Source organism: Trichomonas vaginalis, chromosome V (genome assembly GCF_026262505.1).
Source record: "Trichomonas vaginalis G3 chromosome V, whole genome shotgun sequence".
In the NCBI taxonomy this organism is placed as follows: domain Eukaryota; phylum Parabasalia; order Trichomonadida; family Trichomonadidae; genus Trichomonas; species Trichomonas vaginalis.
This window is the reverse complement of record NC_067207.1, coordinates 15,205,149-15,221,760: the sequence shown is the minus strand read 5'-3', so window position 1 is coordinate 15,221,760 and position 16,612 is coordinate 15,205,149. Positions and strand designations below refer to the sequence as shown.

The 16,612-nt window shown below is 34.2% G+C and overlaps 12 protein-coding genes and 3 pseudogenes across 15 annotated transcripts, besides 1 other annotated feature; 9 read left to right on the top strand and 6 right to left on the bottom strand.

Annotated features, from left to right (window-relative positions):
* Positions 1 to 3: 3 nt before the first annotated feature.
* Positions 4 to 16,612: part of a mobile genetic element that runs on past the window's edge.
* On the bottom strand, positions 1,163 to 1,570 carry TVAGG3_0340080 (uncharacterized protein; the record flags this gene model as incomplete). Its single annotated transcript, XM_051230717.1, has 1 exon — positions 1,163 to 1,570. The coding sequence occupies one exon, from the start codon at positions 1,568 to 1,570 to the stop codon at positions 1,163 to 1,165; it is 408 nt and encodes a 135-aa protein (XP_051100447.1).
* Positions 2,560 to 2,712, top strand: TVAGG3_0340070 (uncharacterized protein; the record flags this gene model as incomplete). Its single annotated transcript, XM_051230716.1, has 1 exon — positions 2,560 to 2,712. One exon carries the CDS (start codon positions 2,560 to 2,562, stop codon positions 2,710 to 2,712), a length of 153 nt encoding a protein of 50 aa, XP_051100446.1.
* TVAGG3_0340060 (uncharacterized protein) lies at positions 2,732 to 3,102 on the top strand (the record flags this gene model as incomplete). Its single annotated transcript, XM_051230715.1, has 1 exon — positions 2,732 to 3,102. A coding segment is annotated over one exon (371 nt), but the record flags the coding sequence as incomplete, so codon positions are not given.
* Positions 3,473 to 4,057, top strand: TVAGG3_0340050 (His-Me finger endonucleases family; the record flags this gene model as incomplete). Its single annotated transcript, XM_051230714.1, has 1 exon — positions 3,473 to 4,057. One exon carries the CDS (start codon positions 3,473 to 3,475, stop codon positions 4,055 to 4,057), a length of 585 nt encoding a protein of 194 aa, XP_051100444.1.
* On the top strand, positions 4,099 to 4,803 carry TVAGG3_0340040 (uncharacterized protein; the record flags this gene model as incomplete). Its single annotated transcript, XM_051230713.1, has 1 exon — positions 4,099 to 4,803. The coding sequence occupies one exon, from the start codon at positions 4,099 to 4,101 to the stop codon at positions 4,801 to 4,803; it is 705 nt and encodes a 234-aa protein (XP_051100443.1).
* Positions 4,872 to 5,689, top strand: TVAGG3_0340030 (uncharacterized protein; the record flags this gene model as incomplete). The annotated part of the gene is made up of 1 exon (XM_051230712.1): positions 4,872 to 5,689. A coding segment is annotated over one exon (818 nt), but the record flags the coding sequence as incomplete, so codon positions are not given.
* Positions 6,250 to 6,564, top strand: TVAGG3_0340020 (organellar and viral DNA polymerase type B; the record flags this gene model as incomplete). The annotated part of the gene is made up of 1 exon (XM_051230711.1): positions 6,250 to 6,564. A coding segment is annotated over one exon (315 nt), but the record flags the coding sequence as incomplete, so codon positions are not given.
* TVAGG3_0340010 (organellar and viral DNA polymerase type B) lies at positions 6,607 to 7,164 on the top strand (the record flags this gene model as incomplete). The annotated part of the gene is made up of 1 exon (XM_001287902.1): positions 6,607 to 7,164. One exon carries the CDS (start codon positions 6,607 to 6,609, stop codon positions 7,162 to 7,164), a length of 558 nt encoding a protein of 185 aa, XP_001287903.1.
* Positions 7,437 to 7,826, top strand: TVAGG3_0340000 (KilA, N-terminal/APSES-type HTH, DNA-binding family; the record flags this gene model as incomplete). The annotated part of the gene is made up of 1 exon (XM_001287901.1): positions 7,437 to 7,826. One exon carries the CDS (start codon positions 7,437 to 7,439, stop codon positions 7,824 to 7,826), a length of 390 nt encoding a protein of 129 aa, XP_001287902.1.
* TVAGG3_0339990 lies at positions 8,039 to 8,744 on the top strand (annotated as a pseudogene). Its single transcript has one exon. A coding segment is annotated over exon 1 (706 nt).
* On the bottom strand, positions 11,230 to 11,649 carry TVAGG3_0339980 (protein of unknown function, DUF4108 family; the record flags this gene model as incomplete). The annotated part of the gene is made up of 1 exon (XM_001290289.1): positions 11,230 to 11,649. The coding sequence occupies one exon, from the start codon at positions 11,647 to 11,649 to the stop codon at positions 11,230 to 11,232; it is 420 nt and encodes a 139-aa protein (XP_001290290.1).
* TVAGG3_0339970 (HNH endonuclease family) lies at positions 11,693 to 12,277 on the bottom strand (the record flags this gene model as incomplete). The annotated part of the gene is made up of 1 exon (XM_051230710.1): positions 11,693 to 12,277. One exon carries the CDS (start codon positions 12,275 to 12,277, stop codon positions 11,693 to 11,695), a length of 585 nt encoding a protein of 194 aa, XP_051100440.1.
* TVAGG3_0339960 (uncharacterized protein) lies at positions 12,312 to 13,547 on the bottom strand (the record flags this gene model as incomplete). Its single annotated transcript, XM_051230709.1, has 1 exon — positions 12,312 to 13,547. The coding sequence occupies one exon, from the start codon at positions 13,545 to 13,547 to the stop codon at positions 12,312 to 12,314; it is 1,236 nt and encodes a 411-aa protein (XP_051100439.1).
* Positions 13,577 to 14,380, bottom strand: TVAGG3_0339950 (annotated as a pseudogene). Its single transcript has one exon. A coding segment is annotated over exon 1 (804 nt).
* On the bottom strand, positions 14,385 to 14,922 carry TVAGG3_0339940 (annotated as a pseudogene). Its single transcript has one exon. A coding segment is annotated over exon 1 (538 nt).

Genomic DNA, 16,612 nt, shown 5'->3' with positions numbered 1-16,612 from the left:
AAAGAAGGAACTTAAAACTGACGATAAACCCAATGACAGACGAGTTTCTATTTCAAGACAACAAGAACCATACTGTCTGTGTAAATCCAACAAAAGGAACTTTAAACGAGAAACCTATAGATGAACTTCTTTTGAAAGCAGATGTTGGCAACAAAGCTGACAAAGAGTATGTCATTGAAAAAGTTCAAGAAGAACATGACAGAGCAGATGCAACATATGCAACGAAAGAACATACTCATCCTGAACTAGCAGACAAAACATATGTTGACAATAAAATGTCAAGTGAAGTGACAAGAGCTGACAAAGAATATTCTAAAAAGACTCATACACATACCATTGCAAATATTACAAACTTACAAGAAACCTTAAACAGGAAAAGTGACGTTGGACATACACACGATTTCTTCGCAACTGTTGGTATAGAAAATATTGCAGGAACGGTTGAAGAACCTGATGGAACTGGTGGGGATGTATTAAATTGGAAACCTCCTAACTTTCCACAAGGTTTAACATCGGAGGATGACATAACGACGATGAAATACACTAGATGTAGAAATGTCTATGTCATGGAGGATGAAAACAAAGTTAAATTCACTGCTCAAGATTTATATGATAAAAAAGCTGACAAAACATATGTTAACGATGAGTTAGATAAAAAAGCTGACAAAACATATGTTAACGATGAGTTAGATAAGAAAGCTGACAAAACAGAGCTTCAAACGTTAAAGACAGAAATACTTCAAACAGTATATCCTATAGGTTCTATTTACACGTCAATGAACTCTACCAGACCAGAAGTAGTACTTGGTTTTGGAACTTGGACTCAAATAGTCGACAGGTTTTTGTATGTGCAAACTCTTCAAAGGAAACAGGTGGAAGTAAAACGATTTCAGGTGCAAATTTACCTGCGCACAGTCACTACATAAATTTGAGTACATCTGAAGCAGGTTTGCATAGTCATAGATTTGGGATTGGTCAGGAATGACAAAAGGTAAAGGATATGATGTTAAAGAGGACGTTAAGTTTGCTATAAATTGTTACTGGAGTAACACTGAGGTAGGAGGAAGCCATACACATCGCGTTTCAGGGTATACGCAAACAACGGACAAAGTAAAGACTACATGCCACCTTACATGACAGTTTACGCATGGTATAGAATTGCTTAGTCGTCATGTTCCACTTCTTTAGCATATTCGTCAGGAGTTGTCTTATATTTGTTAGGAACTGTCTTTGAAAGTATACCACCTTGAACCTTAACAAGTTTGAAACGAGGTCTGACAATAGTAGTTTTATCTTCTGCTTGCAGTCTGTACATTTTGCCATGTTTGCCTAAAACTTCATAATATTCTCTTGTATACTTTCTTCTATTTTTACGAACACGAATGCGAGTACCTGTCGAGTTCCCATTGTTGTCATAGTCAATAGTATTTTCATATGGGTCGCGTTTAGGTATTTCTATTTTTACTTTGTCACCTTTCTTAAGTTTGAAGCCTGGCATTCTTTCTTGTTTGTCTCTTTTGACTAAACTATTAAATATATAGTCTTTCTCTAAGTCAGGGTTGTTTTTCATTTCTTCGGGGGAGTGGTTTCCCAAACCTTTTTGTTTACGGTTATTGTAAATATTTAAAACTTGTCTCATCTTTGCCATGGAGAAGTGTCTATACTTGTCGTCATATGACATTTCATCTACCTCACCACCTTGTGGTTGGTTTAAGTCTCTTAAGATTTTTATACAACTGTCAATGACACCAAGAGCAGAATGGTTTTGGTCGACAATGAAATATTGGTTACATTTTTTGAACGCAGATAGTTTTTAATATCGTCTGATTTGAAAGAACTTTCACAGTCAGATGTCAGTTTTGTTGGATGGTATTTGTCAACGAATATTGTCAAAGCAGTTTTCACATCTAAAATATTTTTGGACTGCAATGGTATGGCTTCACAGTATCTTGTGTTTTGACCGACAAATATTAGCCAGTATGGTGGTCCATCTTCTCTATACCTCGGAATGTTTTCCAAGATATCCATAAACCAAGCATTTGGTGTTGAACTAAAGATTTTTACCATGAGTGCTTTCTTTGTTGCCTTAGAAACATAGGGGTCCTTGTTTGGATTCGTCATTTTTTAACCCATAAGAAATGGGTTTATTTGGCGCATTAGCAGGAGTTGCATCCAGATTTTTGCCCGCAGTTGGAACAATAGCCAGAGGTGTATTTGGAGTTGGAAGGAAGATTTTGAGTACATTAGGTATACTGAAAGAGAAAGCACAACCTATTATACAAACCGTACAGAAAGGTTGGGAGGTAGCACGAGATGCAACAAATCTTATTCCAAATCCTGAAACAAGAGGAAAAGTTCAAGGATGGATGGACAATGTAGGAAGAGAAGCAGGAAACTACTATAACAAAGCAAATGACTACTATAACCAAGCAGGACACTATATGGACCAAGGTGAAAGATTCTTTAACAGAGGATATAACCATGCACAACAATGGGTAAACAACAACCAACCTCAACCACCTCAAACTTGGGGAATGTAAATTTTTTTACTGAGATGAAATGAACAATACAGCATTGAGACAAATGGGTTCAAGATGGATTTGTCGACTTCCAGCAGTTACACAACGTGTTTGTCAAGTTCTTCCTATACCTCAGGAAGTTTTAGACCGACTTAAAAAACCTAAACAACCAGTTGAAAACAAACCAAACTAAAATTTTTTACTGAGATGAAATGACCGAAGAAGTTGAAACGGTAGATTTGACACCACAAACAAAAAGTTCAGAACCATTGTCAAAACCTGTCAAAGAACTTACAGATGAAGAGAAAAATTCAATAATAGAAAGTGCCAGGTCTGGAAATACAAACCCTAACTACAAAGTCACTTTTCATAGAAATGGAACGGCTAGTATCTCAAAAAAGAAACAGACTCTCACAAATAAAATATTGAAGTCTGAAGGAGTTTATGAGACAACAGATGGAAAAGTTTACTTCACTGACCAACAGTTCATTATAGAACATCTCATTGACTTAGAGTCGAAATATTCTAAACTTTACAACAAACACAAAAAGTTGAAAGGAAAACAAAAACAAATGGCATATGATATTTATGAAGATGTTGACGACACAACCATACCTGCAAGTGAAGTAAAGTCAGGTGAACCAAAAAGTGACGAAAAACCGATAGAAGAAGAAAAACCAAAAACTGAAGATAAACCAAAACCAAAGTTTAGTTTCAATACTAAACCAAGTCAACCTTCATTAGCTGGTATGGGTTGGCGTCAAAGACTTATGGCAGCCGGTGGTTATGTTAAGTAAAGAAAAAAACATTTTTTTATTTTTATTTGAAATGTACGCTGAGTTTGTTGGAGAAGACCGTTGGGAAACTTGTTTGTTAGATGAGAAATATGAAATGGCATACCATTTAAAATAAAACATTTTTTCAAAAAAAAATATTTTTTTATTTTATTTGAAATGTACGCTGAGTTTGTTGGAGAAGACCGTTGGGAAACTTGTTTGTTAGATGAGAAATATGAAATTCACTGTTGTGAGTCATTTGAAGTCAGAAACAAAAAGACAAAAAGAGTTTTAAGCGAATGTGAGCGAAATAACGGATATGCTATGATGAGTATGAGTGGAAAAAAATATTTTAAACATATTGTCATTGCAACTCATTTTATACCGAACCCTAACAATTTACCTCTTGTAGACCACATAAACCGTATAAGAAACGACAATAGACTTGAAAACTTACGCTGGGTCACTTGTTCTGAAAACAGTAAGAACATAGGCAAATTTGGAGATATTGTATTCGAATTTGTCGACGAACTAGAAGATGAAACAATTGAAATTACAGACTATGGTAAGCATACGTTTGAGTTTTACTACTATAGCGAAGAACAAGACTCTTTCTACTTTTATACCGGCGTAAGCTATAGGAAATTACAAGTATGTTTTACTAAGGAAGGCTATGCTTATGTAAACACTAGAGATACAGATGGAAAAAACGTTAAAATATTTCTTAACAAATTCAAGAAGCTATATGGCATACCATTTTAAAACAGTATATTTTTATTTTTATAAAAATGCCCCCGTATAGAATGGATAGAAAATCTGCTAGAATAAAAGCAGAGTTAGAAAGATATGGTTGGAAAGTTTCAAAGAAGTTTAAATATAGGAAGGGAAGACCCATAAAAGTCTATGACAAACTGGCTGGTCTGACCTACGAGATGGACTTGGAAACAGCGCGCGCCAATTATCCAAACAGACTAGAGAGGTTAGAAGAAGAACGTCTTATGAACTTGCCTTTCAATGTTAGTGAACCTCAAGTTGAAGGACACGACGGCTTTGCCAGATTCTACTGGAAACATGACGAACAATTGCATCCTTTGAGAAGGAAAAAAGGAAAAGGTGAAGACAAACATGCTCCCATGGAAAGAACAAGATATGCATATGAAAAGTATCGTGAAGTTAGAAGTCAAATTACATCTGGTCGAACCTTTACAGTAAACTTTGACGAAGGAAAGAACAAAGAAGGCTTCATGGGTGTACTTGCTGCCATACAAGACGGAAATAAGAAAGGACACAATCTCAGACTAACAGTAACAGATTTGGACGGTCATATATACTATGCACATGGCAATGTCACAACAGCTGCAATGCTTCTTGACGCTTTCAAGACTACAAAGAGAGAACAAATGGTTGACTCCGACTCAGACATTTTGAATGCAATTGAAGGAATTGCAAGTGTAAAATTTGAATGGTACCAACCTAACCCTCGAGCAGTCAGACAACATGTTTGTTAGATGAGAAATATGAAATGGCATACCATTTTAAAACATTTTTTAAAATAGTATATTTTTACATATATTAAATGTTTCAGGTTGAAAAACAAAGAACAAAAGCAGCAGATACAAAACCGTTAGACTATATCTTTACAAACGCTGGTAGGAATATTTCAGATGAAGAAATTTCATCTGGATCTTACAGGTTTGACTTTCCAATTCGTTGGCTTCAAAGTCCTTCAGATGCAAAGGCAATAGGATTTAGAAGAGTTTTGTTTTCAAAAAGAACTAACGCATTTATGTTCGCAGTATATTTTCATGGGCGGTATAGAGGTCATGATGGTCTACTAGACAAATTTGATGAAATGAGAATCTTTACAGTTCGTTCAGACGAAAATCTTGAAAAAACTCTAAATGACTTTCAAACTCAAATAAACAAATACTACTGGGAATTTCAAGAAAAATACGATTCTTTACTAAATGGAACATACTATCTGAAACTAGAATATGACAAGATGAACTCCACAGTTTCATTTCAAAGGATTGAAAATAACCCTCCAAGAGATACACAGTTTTTATTTTGGCAAGTAGACAAACGTTCTTGGGCACAATTTCTTCGGTTACTAAACCAGAACGAACCATTACCACCTGACGGTCCGTTCTGGTTTATACGCCCACCAACAGATTTGACAGTTTATAGAAACGTGTTTGACCCTCAAAATGTCATGTGTCATGCAAGTTTCAGTTCAAGCAACAATAGTTTTCTTTGTATTGGTAAGGACTTTTATGACTTTGCTTCTAAATTCTACGAACCACCTAGTAACAGTTTCTCTGACTTTCAAGTTTGGTTCACAACAAATGGTGTGCAACATATTGTTCCATTGTACTACGACTTTTATCTCGAATTGTCTTTCATATATAACTACGGAGAAGTGCTGAAAAAGTATTGAAAAATAATGTTTATGTTAGCATGTTAGATCTAACACGTTTTCTAACACGTTTTCTAACATGGTCTAAAACTCTTGAATTTTCATGAATTTCCTTAAGATAGAAAAAAATATATTTTAGGCGACCAGGTCACTCGGTCATTTTAACTTCTCTGAAAAAGTGTGACAACATGACATTTTGACAACAACACAGGAAATAGATTTCATCGTATATTTTTTGTTAAGACTTCATCGTAAATGTTTTGTTGAGACTTCTTCGTAAATGTTTTGTCAAGACTTCTTCGTAAATGTTTTGTCAAGACTTCTTCGTACATGTTTTGTCAAGACTTCTTCGTAATGAGTGTAAATGACCCAAAAATAATGTTTATGTTAGAATGTTAGATCTAACATGTTTTCTAACACGTTTTCTAACATGGTCTAAAACTCTTGAATTTGTCATGAGTTTTGACACTTTCACAAAAAACATAAAAAATAAAGTTAGTATTTTTAAAAAAATATTTTTTATTTTTATTGTAAGAACATGTTAGCAACTACAGCACCAAACTCTTTAGTTATGAACCCAACTTCAATGTTAGTAGAGATGAAAAGCTTCATTCCTTCTTCATATACTTTCGAAACAGAAATCCAGAAGATAAAGCAAGAACTTCTCCAAGGAGATTTAGACTGTAGTGCGAAAGATGAAACAAATGAACAATATCTTTATGAAATGCAGGATATTATTGACCATCTACCTAAACTTCCTGAAATACAACAACAAAAGCTTACTATTCCTGAATTCGATGAAATAGAAGTCAAAGCAACTGACTCAGTAGAAATAAAGAAGTTCATACGAAAGGTTAACTATGAGTTTCTTGGATTTCATTGCAACCACAAAGTCATGGACAAAGACTGCGACATGGTATATAAGAACATCTCTGACATATATAAATCTGAAGAATTTAAGACCTACGACAACTTTGTTTCGTTAGTTGCAAAATGTGTATGGCAGATAAGAGATAAAGATAGAAGAGGTAAAGTATGGAACGAACAGATAAAACCAGCAACTTTTGAGTTAAAGAAAACCATTGACGCCTTGGTTGTTCTAGCTGGTTTTATTTCAATGTACAATGCTAAAATGAACCCGCAATGTTCAAAATGTAAAGCAGCAATGAGGAAATATAACTACTCCGTCAAAGAGATAGAACGTATGCGAAACGACTATGCAGATTTAAAGAAAGAAGCAGAAAAACCAGCAGAAGATAAAATGAACATGTTAGAATTTCTGAACAAAAACTATCCAACTGCTGACGATTTCCTTCTATCTGACGTCAAGAAGAAGTATAAAGAAACTTTCGACATTGTGAAAACATTCGATGTACTGACAGAAGAAATAGAAGCTACAAAACTGTTTAAAGTCATGAACCATCGCAACATATACCATGTAAAACGCTTGTAAATAGTTATGTTAGAAAAGAGGTTAGAAAACGTGTTAGATCTAACATTCTAACATAAAATATATTTTTATTGAATTCCGTATGAAATTTCATGAGTTTTGTATGTTTTAGACCATGTTAGAAAACATGTTAGAAAACATGTTAGATCTAACATTCTACCCTAAAATATATTTTTGCTGAATTCCGTATGAAATTTCATGAGTTTCCTTAAGACAGAAAAAATAAAGTTAGTTTTTTATAAAATATTTTTTTTATTTTGTATGTAAGAACATATATGACAACAACCGAGAACACAACAACTGCTATCGTTCATGAAGCCATAAATGAAGAATACGAGTACATACAATATAACAAACAACTCCGTCTCATTCGTTCGGTCAAAGATGACATGTACCAAATGCAAAGTATTTTGACAGCATGTGCTACACCAGATACTAAGAAACCACAAGACTGGTTTGAATTAAATAGCACTCATGAACTTTTGAGTGAGTTCGAACATGTAGAACTTAAAAAGATGTACCAAGACAGACAAAACTTACCATCGCATCTAAAAGGTATATATGTTCATAAGTTCCTAGTTAGTTCAATAGCAATGTGGGCTTCTCCTCGTTATGCATGGTATATTTACAGACTTCTTGACGAAGTTGCTGAAAAATACATGTAAAGCGTTTATTTTTGGTCTTTTATACAAGATAGAAAAAATAAAGTTAATTTTATTTTTTTTATTTTTTTATTTTGTATGTAAAGACAGATATGTCAACAACAGAGAACACAACAACAGTTATAGTCCATGAAGCCATAAATGAAGAATACGAGTACATACAGTATAACAAACAGTTACGTCTCATTCGTTCAGTCAAAGATGACATGTACCAAATGCAAAGTATTTTGAATACTCTTCGTTCTACAAAGCAAGCACGTCATTGGTTTGAAAACCAACAGACAAAAGAACTTTTAGAAGAATTTCCTCATATGTTTGCGAGTGGTAGAAAACCGCGGAACGAGATTCCGTACGAAAATCGTCAAAATTTGCCAAATGGTTTGAGAGGTTGGTATGTTCATAGACTTCTTGTAAATGCTGTTGCAATGTGGGCTTCGCCTCGTTACGCTTGTTATATTTTCATGATGTTAGATGAAATTCATAGACAAGAACGTGAAGAGATGGAAAAGAAACTTCAAGCAAAAGATGAAGTCATTGAAGCAAAAGACAAAAGCATACAGAAAAGAATACCACGTTCGGTACCAAAAGGAAAGGAAAAGAACTATAAGTATATGATTTATACTGAAGAGATGGAAAATGAAGAAGACAGAGATATGGTTATGTTGCATTTAGTCAGAAGAAACAACAAAAGCTTTTACGACCTTGCTAAGATTTACAAATCTGACAGAAATTGGTTCTATCGCGAAAAACTTACCGATTTCAATGACACCGAATGAAGATGTGAAACAAATAGTTCAAGATACGTTACCTCAAACACACTATGATATTAAAGGTTGTACAATACTTACCTTCAAAGAAGATTTGCCATTGTTAAAGGAAAAAATAACAGAGTATTTTGACAACTTCAAACAAGTAGAGTAGATGAACTCTTTATTTTTCAAGCTTGACTTCAGATGGCTCAGGTAGCTCTATAAGGTAAATTGCCTTGTCAAATCCTTCTGGCATTCCGAGTCCTTCCTTCCGACAGGAAAAAAATTTCCCGACAACTGGAAAAAATTTTCCCGACAACTGGAAAAAATTTTCCCGACAACTGGAAAAAATTTTCCCGACAACTGGAAAAAATTTTCCCGACAACTGGAAAAAATTTTCCTGTTGTTCGTCCGTAAACCATTCAAATTTTCGAAAATTGAGAACTTTTTTCCCGACAACTGGAAAAATTTTTCCCGACAACTGGAAAAAAATTTCCCGACAACTGGAAAAATTTTTCCCGACAACTGGAAAAGTTCTTCCTTCCGACAGGACACAAACGAATGTCCGACGTTCCTCTTCCTGAATGTCTTCCAAAGCCAGAAGAACCGACAGCCCCAGCACCACAACAGACTTACTAAGACTAAACATTTAATTTTCAAGCTTGCTTGGTTTGCACTTGCTGAGATATTCCTTCACGGTTTCATTTACCTCAATTAGATAAATTGCTTCGTCTAAGGGGTCAAGCTCCATACTGAGTCAGTACAATATTGTACTTTTTCAAGACAATGTTGTACTTTTTCAAGACAATGTTGTACTTTTTCAAGACAATGTTGTACTTTTTCAAGACAATGTTGTATAAATTCAGTACAATATTGTACTTTTTCAGAACAATGTTGTATAAATTCAGTACAATATTGTACTTTTTCAGAACAATGTTGTATAAATTCAGTACAATGTCTCTCAAATTTGAGTACAGCTGTACTTTTTCAGAACAAGTCTTGAACTTTTTCAGAACAAGTCTTGTACTTTTTCAAGACAATGTTGTACTTTTTCAAGACAATGTTGTACTTTTTCAAGACAATGTTGTACTTTTTCAAGACAATGTTGTACTTTTTCAAGACAATATTATATTGTTTCAGAACAAAGACGGTTAAGACACAAACGAATGTCCGACGTACCACCAACCGAGTCCATATCCCAACCAGAAGAACCGACAGCCCCAGCACCACAACAGACTAAGACTAAAACATTTAATTTTCAAGCTTGACTTTTTACAATTTGAACTTTGTTTGCGTAGATATGAATTCTGAAAGAAGTATGAGGGTCTTGTATGACTTTGTACTTCTCCCATAGTTCATGTCTGTCAAACTTACCTGCCATGGACTCTTTCATAAGTTCCATGAAATCGTCTTCGGACAATCCAGGGAAAAGTATGATATCAGTAAGTATTCTTTTAACATCCTTACTTAAACTCTTTGCTGTCTGTACACAAATGACAACTGAGATGTTAAAGTGTCTGAGCTTCTTAAGAATTCGACACATATCTTGTTCTCTGTTCTTTAACAAAGGATGAGAAGCAAAGTCATCTAAGATAAGAAGACATCTATGAGGGTACGTTTTCCAATCGTAAGATTGCAATTTCTTCGAAATGTATTCTATCTCTTTCTGTTTGTTTCTGAAGTGTTTCTTCTCTAATATTCTCTGCATTTCCTCATTTGGGTCTTTAAACTTAGAATTTATATACTCATTTATAGCATTGTACTTCAAAACTCTTCTTTGGTACTTCTTTATCCAATCTAACAACTCAGTATCCTTTATACATACTAACTTAGACTTCTTTATAATATCTTTGAACGAATTTACGGTTTGATCGAATTGACCAGAAGTACTACAAATGACTACTAACTCATAGAATGGGTTCTTCTCATCTAGTTCTTGTTGTTGTGCAGCCATTTTAAGATAAGTGAAAGTCTTACCCGACCCAGGCGGTGCAATTAGACCTGTTATACCATTCTGAGCAAATAGGAACTTGTCATGTATAGGCTTTATCTGAGCATTTTCTAACTTCCTCTTGTTCTTCTTCAAAACATTCTCAAATTTCTTGTCAATGTCAGCAAACTTTTTTTCTAACATATTTTTAGAAAAATTAAAATTTTTATCTTTTAGAAAATGTCTAGCGATTTCGCTATCTATATTCGAGACAAACTTTTCGACAGCAAAACATCTGTCGACCATAAAATCTTACATAGTGTAAACAAGAAAGGTGAATTTGTTCTAAAGTTCTGTTTCTGGGAATATGACAAGAACCATAAAACATTAGGCAGAGAAGTCTTTAAGTTTGTCAATGACAGACTTGTTGACAGAGATGACGCCTCTTGGAAAGATGAAGTCCAACAAAAGTTCTTAGAATGCAAAGAAGACACATGCGCTGTTCTTGAAGATGAAATAGGAAACAGAATAGAAGAGCTATTAAAGGACAAAGAACTTTTACATAAATATGGTTGCGCCAAATTTGACATAACTCCACCAGAGAAGAAGAAGAAGAGAGAAAAGAAAGAAAAGAAAGTAGAAGAAAAGAAAGTAGAAGAAGAGAAGAAAGAACCAGAGCCAGTTCCAGAGAAAAAGAAATTTGACATGTAAAAATAAAATTTTATTTTTAGAACATTTCTGGGTCAATGTCAATGTTCTCTTCCTCTTTAGGAGCAAACACTGGCTTAGACTCTAAAATCTTTTTACCCAATTTACCTTGAACTTCAACTATCTTAGACTCATAATATTCATAGTCGTCTGCTTTCTTTGGTTCATAAGGTATAACAAGTTTGTATGCTTTGCCTTCTTTAAGGTTTGAAAACCTTCTGTCAAAATTTTCTTTGACTGTTAACAAACCTTCTATGTCTAAGTCTTCAAATTTCGCACCATTTTTAGTCACAATAGCAAACTTAACTGGTTCGATGTTCCAAACTTTGTCATATGTAGACTTTTCAAAATGGTAGAAGTAAATATTCAAATATATGAATGGGTCGAGTTCTTCTTTGACTTCTGTCATGTACTTATTTACTGAAATATATTTCGTCATCTTTTCTATCGGATAAAAAAATATTTTTTTTTAAAAAAACGTTTTAAAATGGTATGCCATATAGCTTCTTGAATTTGTTAAGATATATATGAACGCATTTTCCATCTGTATCTCTAGCGTTTACATGAGCATAGCCTGCCTTAGTAAAACATACTTGTAATTTTCTATAGTTTACGCCGGTATAAAAGTAGAAAGAGTCTTGTTCTTCGCTATAGTAGTAAAACTCAAACGTATGCTTACCATAGTCTGTAATTTCAATTGTTTCATCTTCTAGTTCGTCGACAAATTCGAATACAATATCTCCAAATTTGCCTATGTTCTTACTGTTTTCAGAACAAGTGACCCAGCGTAAGTTTTCAAGTCTATTGTCGTTTCTTATACGGTTTATGTGGTCTACAAGAGGTAAATTGTTAGGGTTCGGTATAAAATGAGTTGCAATGACAATATGTTTAAAATATTTTTTTCCACTCATACTCATCATAGCATATCCGTTATTTCGCTCACATTCGCTTAAAACTCTTTTTGTCTTTTTGTTTCTGACTTCAAATGACTCACAACAGTGAATTTCATATTTCTCATCTAACAAACAAGTTTCCCAACGGTCTTCTCCAACAAACTCAGCGTACATTTCAAATAAAATAAAAAAATATTTTTTTTAAAATTTACTCAGAAAAATTTTTCTTTGTATATACGCCGTTCTGTATGTCTAAAAGACTTTTGACATTTGCCAAGAATGTTCGTTTAGACGCTGTCATATAACCATACTCTTGACAATATTGTTTATACGAATCGTACAATGACCTTTCATCTAATGACACAAAGTCAGTTTCATCTATGAACAGTTCATATACACTCTTGTTTGCTTCTAACAATGTTTGTCTCTCTTCGGTATGTGGAATTTGTCTTGGATTGAACTTAGAAATATCTAATGTCATGAAATATGAGAACAAGTGGTTGTAAAAGTTAGGTGTCAAAGTTTCTGCTAAGTCGTCAAAATATTCTGTATCTTGCATATGAGAATCTGACGTTCTGACAACTACATATCTTCTGTCAGAACTTTCTAACTTCATCGGAACGGCATTGTTTGAAACCATGATGAAATTTGCAACATTTTCACAAACTCTTTGGTCTTTATATTTTCTTTCAACAACTCCAACTTTGTCTGTTATAAGACTCTTCAAAGCATCTGAGTTCAAAACTTTTGTTGTATCTATACTTTGAAGTTCGTTACATACTATAAGTTTCATATTCTCAATTGAAGAGTTAAATTTACCGCAGATGTTTTCTAAGTTTGTCATATTCGGGTTCGAATAACCTTCTAACAGTTTGCACAAAATATCTGTAAAGAAAGTGTTCTTACCTGTTCCTTGTTTTCCAATTACAATGAGAGCAGTTTCATTTTTAGCACTTGGATATTGTAAGATGTTTGCAAACCAACATAAGATATACTCATAGACTCTTTCGTTTCCATTGCATATAATTTCTTTGACATGGTCTAACCAAGCTTCTATAATATTTTCTTTCCATTCTACTTGTTCGTATTTATATCCAGTGAAGATAGAATAGAAGTTTGGAGATGGTGTATAGAACTTTATACCTCGAACTGAAAAATCTTCTAACTTTGACAATAAGATATCCCAAGCATCTAACATCTTCATGCCAACTTGTACGACTTTTATTTTCTTAAGTTTCTGTCTACATTCTTGTTCTGAAACTATTGTCGCTCTTGGTTTGTTAAAGACAACATCCCATTCTTTCATGACATAACATTCTGGGGCAGAGTCGACATAAATGACTAAACGTTTCAAATTCTCGACTGCTTTGTTATAGTCTCTAAATGGACACATATTTCTGAACGCTTGGAAGTCATAAAAATCTGAAACGTCTATTCTGTACATTTTTATAAAAATAAAAAAAAATATTTTTTTTATTCTTGACTTTGTTGTTCCATTTGTTGCATTTGTTCCATTTGTTGTTCTTGAGCTATTTGTTGTTGAAGTTGTTCTTGTAATACAATACTTTCACCAGTTGCATCTTCCAATTCGAAACTTTCTGCCGTCATTGACAAATACATAGGACATAAAAGTTTTACAGGAACAAAGTTTGCGTCAACTAATGTCAACGTTATACTTGCCAAAGTGTTTGAGTTCACTAAGGTTGAAAATTCTGCATTCGAATGAACAATAGGCAAACCAGCAGAGAATGTGTTGTTTATACGCATGAGTATCTTTTGGTCATAGTAGTTTCTGTCGATATTCGAATAGCACTTTGAACCTAAGTTTGAAACAATATATAAAATAGGTGTACTTAAAGTCAATGGAACAGACAAACCTTGTATGACACCTTTTCCTGTTATAGGAAACTGTTGGTAGTAAAAACCAGATATAAGTTTTGTATTATAGCTCATATCGTTTATACTAAACTCAGTCGGACATCCAAACATAATGAAACCTGCTCTAGTTGCAGCACATGTTACATCCGTCCTTAAAGTATTAAATAAGTCAACAAAACCTGTTGGTGGTATATCTGAGTAAGTATCTTCAAAGAAGTATTTTTTACCATTCACAACAACAAAGTCTTCTGGTGTCAAAAGAGCAAAACAGGCTTTATCGTCATCGTGTTTAAGGTCAGTTTACAATATCGTCCTTGAGGACTTTGTAAGTTGTTGTTATAGAATTATATGACTCAGGGTTTTTAGTCGTAATAGTATAAACACTATGTCTTCTGCCATTTACTTAGCAACTAAATTTTAATGAAATGTTGTGTTCGTCAAATATTTTTATGACGTCTGGGAAACTATATTTTAAGTTCAACGTTTCACCTCCTTTCATAACGTATATCTTGTCAATGACATTATATGAAACACCACAGCAAGCAATGTCAGGCTCTATTTCTTTGATGTTTATATCGTCTGCCTCTGTCAAAAGTTTCAATAGTTCTTTCAAAATTTCATGAGGTGCGATGACATATGAGTTCACTTTTACAGGGTTGTGTTCGACCAAGTTTAACATTATACCTAAAGCTTGACAAATCTTCTCCTGAGTTTTAAGTTTGTCTTTAAGTTGTTGGTAGTCGTTTCGAATATCTGCAACAGAACTTAAGTCTCTGCTAACTTCAGGATATGTTGGTTGTTCTTTTACAGGAACTATTGCTATACCATCTTCGTCTTCGTATGGTTTCCCCACTTCAACATCTCTTTCTTTGACATTGACAACAAACACTTTGACTGTTTGTTTGAGTTGGTGAATTTAACTTCACATCTGCCACCGCCATTAAACCTTTTGAAACACTTACGCTTCTATTTTTCGGAAATGACATTTTACTTAGAATAAAAAGATGGACGTATTTGAGTATCTCTTCGAATTGAAGCAAAACAAAGTTTACACACACAAACAATACAAGTTCATTGACAGAATAGTTCTTTATACAAACAATGGAAAATGTTATAGAATAGCAGTCTTTGCTGAACCAAAATATTTTCATAAAGCAAAGAAAGTTGGTATAACGCGAGATGGTGAAAGTTCTTGAAGCAGACAAAAATATAACAACAAAAACTGACCGATATTTCTAAAGGAAAAGTTTATAATACAATTTTATGTCAAAACTGGCGTACTGTCAATATTTGACGGAGAGAAGTCAGTTCAAGAACAACTTACTGACCTGCTGCCAAAATCTGCTCGATGGAAGCTGTCGTTATACCAATCTGAGGAGCCCCAGCAGGTTTCATCGAACGAATTTTCAAAAGAGCATCTTCCGTGAAAAGTGCTATTGGTTTTTTGTAAACTTCTTTGCTTTCAATTCATTTGACCGTCTCTGTCACCAGTATATTGTATTTGAACTGTACCAACAGTTGAAATACCACCCATAAAGTCTTCTGAGTCAGCAAATGGAATGCCAAGCCAAAAGTTTGAACGGTCTCCATTTGTATATTGAGTGTTTTGAGCTCCTGTATGGGTCCATACTTTCACATATGGCATAATAGAACTTTGCATTTCAGGGTTAATGGTTGTTGTGAAGTTGTTGTTAAAGTTCATAGCATCTAATGTCAAGTTGTATGACCTCATATCCTCAACTGTAGAATATTCTTCTCTTGGATAGTATTTGCCATCTATGTTTATATGGTATTTAATACCAGGGTTGTAGAAGCAAGAATAGTCATTTATAGTTCGTCTGAACAGTACAAACATAGTATGTGCATGTTTCATTGCAGTTGTTAAAGCAATATCTGTTCTTGCACCTGGGTCAGCACTTTGGTTTCCAACTTCACTGCAAAGTCTTTGACAGATATTTGGTGTATAGGGAACATAAGTGGAACTGCAATATATTTGGCAGCTAAAGCATTTGAAATATCTGGGTCCAACATATAGACTGCAAGTCTGCTTTTTCTATTCTCTTGCATTCAAATTTTTCGCATGTGAACTTAACTGGGTCCCAAGCAGTTCCAGCAGCATTGAAGTAGTAGTTTACTCAGTGTTGAGGTTTGAGAAACCAAAGTCTAAGTCAACTTTGTCTTTGCAAAATTCGGCGAATGACGTTTGATTTGCTCCCTTTACGTCTGTAAGAGTGAATGGGTCTTGTGTTGGTGCAATGACTAAGTTATTTTTGCTTGGAGTAAGTTCGATAGAAATTTTTCCTGCCCAGTTTGGCAAGTATTTAAAAACCTGAAGATGAGGAAAGATGACAAAGGAACTCTAAGTTTCAGTTTTACTTTGGTTACTGCTGCTGCAGTTTGTCCAGAAAGGTCAACATAAACTCCTGGAACGTTAGGGTCAAGTCTTCTTATTTTCTCAATAGTTTGCATACTGGTCTGTTTGTTCTCTAGCTTGTGGTTGTACTGAGTTTCTCAAAGCGAACCATTCATAGTTGCCCATGTTACTGTTTGAACTAAGTCAGAGTTAGAATATATCTTATATCCCATGAAAACTTCTGGAGCATATTGGTATCCGACATAGAAAATTCCATT